A 4,251-nucleotide genomic window follows, 5' to 3' on the forward strand; every position below is an offset into this window, starting at 1 on the left:
CTCGGGCCCGGTACCCTCGAGTAGCGGGAACTCGAAACGTGCGTGGCGGACTTCCCTCGCAGCCTCCCGCGCTAATACCTTGTACAGACACTCCTATGGACGTATACACTCGTATCGTCACACGCTCGGACGAATGCAGACACGTTTCGTGTCTACAGTCGTTACGAATTTGATATCTGATTTTCGGCGCTGCGCCCGCAGACATCTTGACCTCGCTCGCTCACGCCTCGCCGTGCGGCTTTGCAAACTCGACGCCGCGTTCTCAACACCATGACGCATACGTGCAGCAAGTCTCAGCGTAGCCGGAGGAGGAACGCACTTGTCACTCCGGCGGGAAGTTCGAGGACAGGCAGAGCCCCCGCACCCCGCGCCCGGGTCGCCCTTGTGAGTCATCCGCCCCGCAATTCCTCCCAGACATGCTTATTAACGTGCATGTCACATTCGGACGCGCCCCAGTCGGATGGACGACGACGGTGGTACGAGCGGCGGACGGTCGCTCTCGCAGCGTGTCCAGTCTGCGCCGCATCCGAAGTACGCGCCGGCTTGCGCCTCGTACGTACTACAGGGGCGTCGTGCATGCTTAGGCGTTTGGGGCGCGATCCAAAGACGCACGGAACGTGGTTCGCGAACACGCAAGGTACGTCGAAGCTATGGCATCCGTCGTTGGACGTGTAGCATGCCGCGCGCACTATACTCGTCCTCAGGCTCGTCTTGTGCACCTCGCAGTGGGGAGCTCGAGCTGGCCGAGCGTAACCGACGATGTGTGAACGCACGAGGGCGTTCGTCGCCACTTCATCCGCTTCGCAGTCGAATGGGGAGTCGGTGGGCGGGCGGGCGCGCCTGGTTTCTTCAGCTACACGTACCAGCGGCCGTACTCCCCTACTACTACAATATATTTCGTAACATCAAACTCGTATCTGTCCATCGTATCGTATTCGTGCTGTACAGGCTCCAAGTATTGCGGCGTCGCGAGCAAATCTAAGAGCCTCATGAGGGGAACAAATCCCCGGAGAGCCTCCCCGCTCGAACACCACCCGAGCACTCCAAGGACGTCCGAATCGCGCGATTCGACGTGCGCTGTATGGTATCGCATCCAGGCAGTATTTACGCCTCCACACGGGGTATCGTCGTCGCGAAATCGCGCAGAACTCGCACAGAGGCCGGGGGACAGCCCATCGGAGACGTGTCCACCCGACCTCTCACCTCGTGCGCCCCACAGGCGTTCTGGCGCGCGAAAATCGCACGCGAACGTAGCCCTGCATTGCACAGTGCCGTACGATGTGTTTGGAAGCGGCCGGTCAGACATGCGAAGCGGGGTCGCATCCGTCCGCTGCCGATAGCCTGTGTAGCATCGGGGATACCGGTGAGGACGACGAGGGGAAACGGGTTAGCCTGAAGTAGACGAGTGACATACCGTCTACTAATGTGCTTCGTGGTCGGACGCGAACAGCGTTGCGAGGCATACGGAGGGTGCAGCCCCAGAACGAGGGCGCACACCGGCCCTGGCGTGATTACGTGCTCGAGAAGACCTACATGCATTGCCATCGCTCCGAGCTTTAGGTCCAGCGTCGCAAAGCCTCGTGCTCAGCGAGGAGCACGCAGAGGTCCTCTCGCGGCGAGAAATCCAGAGCTGGTACATGGAGCTGAACCTCGCAGAACGAGGGTCCGGAAGCGGACATTGCGCGGAAACGAACTCGTAGCTACGTCCGCGCTCGGAGTCGCGTGTCCACGTCGGGGCAGCTTGCAGCAAAACTGGGGACCTCGGCGAGGAAGGAGGAAATGAAGAAGCCCGAAGGAGGAAAATGACGTACCCGCCGTCTAGAACGTCGCTTACGGAGGCGAAGAGCGCTGCGAGGATACGAAACGCGCGGCCCTCGTCCTGGTCGATGTACGGGCTCCCAGGATGTCGTCGAGGTGCAGGCGAATTGCGGATAGACTCGGCCGTGGAGGGGTGCTGTTTCGAGGCGACGGGAACTGCAGAGTAGACGAGGTGAGTGGCGGGGACCCACAACTGCGGCATCAGCAGAACGTGAACTTTACTATAGGCGATGGCGGAGGTTATAACCTCTTGTAATGAACTGTCATATCGGACGCCTATTGTAAGCGCCTGCCATACCGTACCGTTTGGGGTGAGAGACGACAATAGTCTGCCCTTTGGGATCAGACATCGCAGCATATTACGAGTGCCCTATAAGTGCTTATAATAGGGTAGTGCCCGGGGGGAAACCAACGCGAAGGCGAGTCAAGCGACGCTAAGCGGGCCCGGCACTACGACAGACCACACCGCCGCGCACGAGCACCGTGATGCAAACTTGTTATGACCTCCCGTACTCGTACTCTAGGTCAGAACCGGAGTCCTCATCCTCGTCCCCGTACTCGCCGTCTTCGTCACTTCCACCGGGCCCAGCGGAGTCATACCCATCCGAACCCGCACCGGCATCAAACATCCACTGATCATCGTCGTCTTCCCCTGCAGCTTCCTCTTCCTCGTCTTCCCCTGACCCGTCCCCGCCCTCCGCGTCGCTACCGGCCGCCGAATTCGCGCCCCCAGACCGCGCGTCCATCGCGTCCATCGCGTCTTCGGCATCCGATGACTGCGCACTCGCCGGGTCCGCCTCGGCCGCGTCGTCGTCGTCTCCTTCCGCGCGCGCGCCGTCTTTTGCCCTCCAGGGCAGGTCGTCTTCGCCACTGTCAGAGGAGGAACCCAAGGGGAGGTCGGCCTGAGCGCCGTCGGCGTCCGAGTCGCTGCCCGCTGCGGACGCTGCGTCGCGGCGGGGTGCGCGCTTTTGCTTGACGCGCGCAGACGCGCCGAGGGATTCCTCGACTGTTACGCCGATGCCGCGGTGGCCGATTCCGCCACCCAAGTAGCGCATGTACATGTCGCGATCAACATGCCTGTAAATAGTAGAAGATCAATAGGAGCTCAAACTGTAGCCCGAGGCCGGGTTCACTTACATTCCGACAAAGTAGTACCGGTAATCTTCGTCCGGATGGGTTTCGTGACGCCCGACCGAGTCAGCATAGTCAAGGCACTCAGTTGTGAGGCCGCCGTCGAAAGAGGGGATGATATAGGCACCCCGGAGGACGTCGGCGGGGTCGATAAAGTCGAAGGCTACCGCGTCCTTGTCGTGCGCATCCACGAAGCGCAGGCGCGGGATCCGACGTTCTTGGAATCCGGAAGCGTAGCTGGTGTCGAACTCGTACCAGCGCACCCAGAGCATCTCGATGCGCTGCCATGTCTTCCACCGCGAATGAACCCCGGGCCCCGTGTAGCGCACATACATGTGCAGTATCCCGACGACCCGCGCGTACCAATACGGGTGGGCCCCATCTGCGCGATCGCGCGCGAGAAGCATGACATCAGCGTGCGTACGTGGATTGACAGAATCCTGGTCGCGCCGCATGTCGTAGGTCGTGTAGTTGAACCGAATGACGCGGTGTTGATAGACAACGTCGCCGTCGATGGTGAGGTTCGCCAGCAGCTTGAGGGCGAAGGGAAGGGCGGGGTCTTCGAAAATGCGCCGTAAAAGGTGTGCGTGTAGGCGGGGTATGTAATCCTGGTAATGCAGATCAGTACAAAGCATCGTCTCGGGGAAATCTACATGCCTGTAAAGCCGGGTCGTCGTCGTTCTTCGCAACCCAGTTGTAGATATTGATCCGAGCGCTGTCGGCCTCGCCAATCTCGTAGCGGGCGGCTGGGTCACTTGCCCCCTTGAAGTCGGTTTCCCCACAGACTGCAAGGTCTTCTTTCGGACGGCATGCAGCACGGCGTCTCTTGGAAAGGCTTTGCCGTGCGCGTGTGGAAGATGTCGAGTTGGTTGTCGCTGCGTCTACGGTGCTCGCGGCGGCTGTGACTCGCTCGCGTATGCGTCGTAGCACGGCTTGGCGGCGCTGGTGCTTTGCGATTTGGACGGCAAAACCGTGCTTGTTTGTGCGTGCATACACCCGCTTTGCGTGGCGGTGTTCGAGTTCTCCCTAAGATCCCAGGTTAGTAACACATTATCGAACAGTGTAGAGCCTGAGAGCGAACTGTTGAACTTCTGTGTCTATGGCTGTGCCGGACCGGGAGTGGCAGTGATAGTGGCTGTGCATCTACCATACGCCAGCATGGACTTTCCTACTTACCATATACGTACATTCTTTTGTTCTGTACTTACTTGGCATCCTGCCATCCCTCCATATGATTCTGGTACGTTCTACGATGTTCCGGACTATTCTAGACAGCGTCCGGATTACTCGCATTACTCAGCC

At 59.8% G+C, this 4,251-nt stretch overlaps 2 protein-coding genes across 2 annotated transcripts in view; one reads left to right on the forward strand and one right to left on the reverse strand.

Moving 5' to 3' along the window:
- Positions 1-859, forward strand: part of TRAVEDRAFT_27003 (uncharacterized protein) — a gene marked incomplete at its 3' end in the record, with an annotated part of 3,426 nt that extends 2,567 nt beyond the window's left edge. Inside the window, exons 9-11 of the mRNA XM_008036593.1 lie at positions 1-38; positions 88-384; positions 457-859. Of these exons, the coding sequence (XP_008034784.1) occupies positions 1-24 (24 nt within the window). The remainder of the gene's footprint in view (positions 39-87; positions 385-456) is intronic.
- A 1,456-nt stretch (positions 860-2,315) lies between these two features.
- Positions 2,316-4,251, reverse strand: part of TRAVEDRAFT_34898 (uncharacterized protein) — a gene marked incomplete at both ends in the record, with an annotated part of 10,112 nt that continues 8,176 nt past the window's right edge. Inside the window, 3 exons of the mRNA XM_008036711.1 lie at positions 2,316-2,895; positions 2,956-3,557; positions 3,640-3,975. Of these exons, the coding sequence (XP_008034902.1) occupies positions 2,316-2,895; positions 2,956-3,557; positions 3,640-3,975 (1,518 nt within the window). The remainder of the gene's footprint in view (positions 2,896-2,955; positions 3,558-3,639; positions 3,976-4,251) is intronic.

The sequence above is a fragment of the Trametes versicolor genome, assembly GCF_000271585.1.
Source record: "Trametes versicolor FP-101664 SS1 unplaced genomic scaffold TRAVEscaffold_3, whole genome shotgun sequence".
NCBI lineage: Eukaryota > Fungi > Basidiomycota > Agaricomycetes > Polyporales > Polyporaceae > Trametes > Trametes versicolor.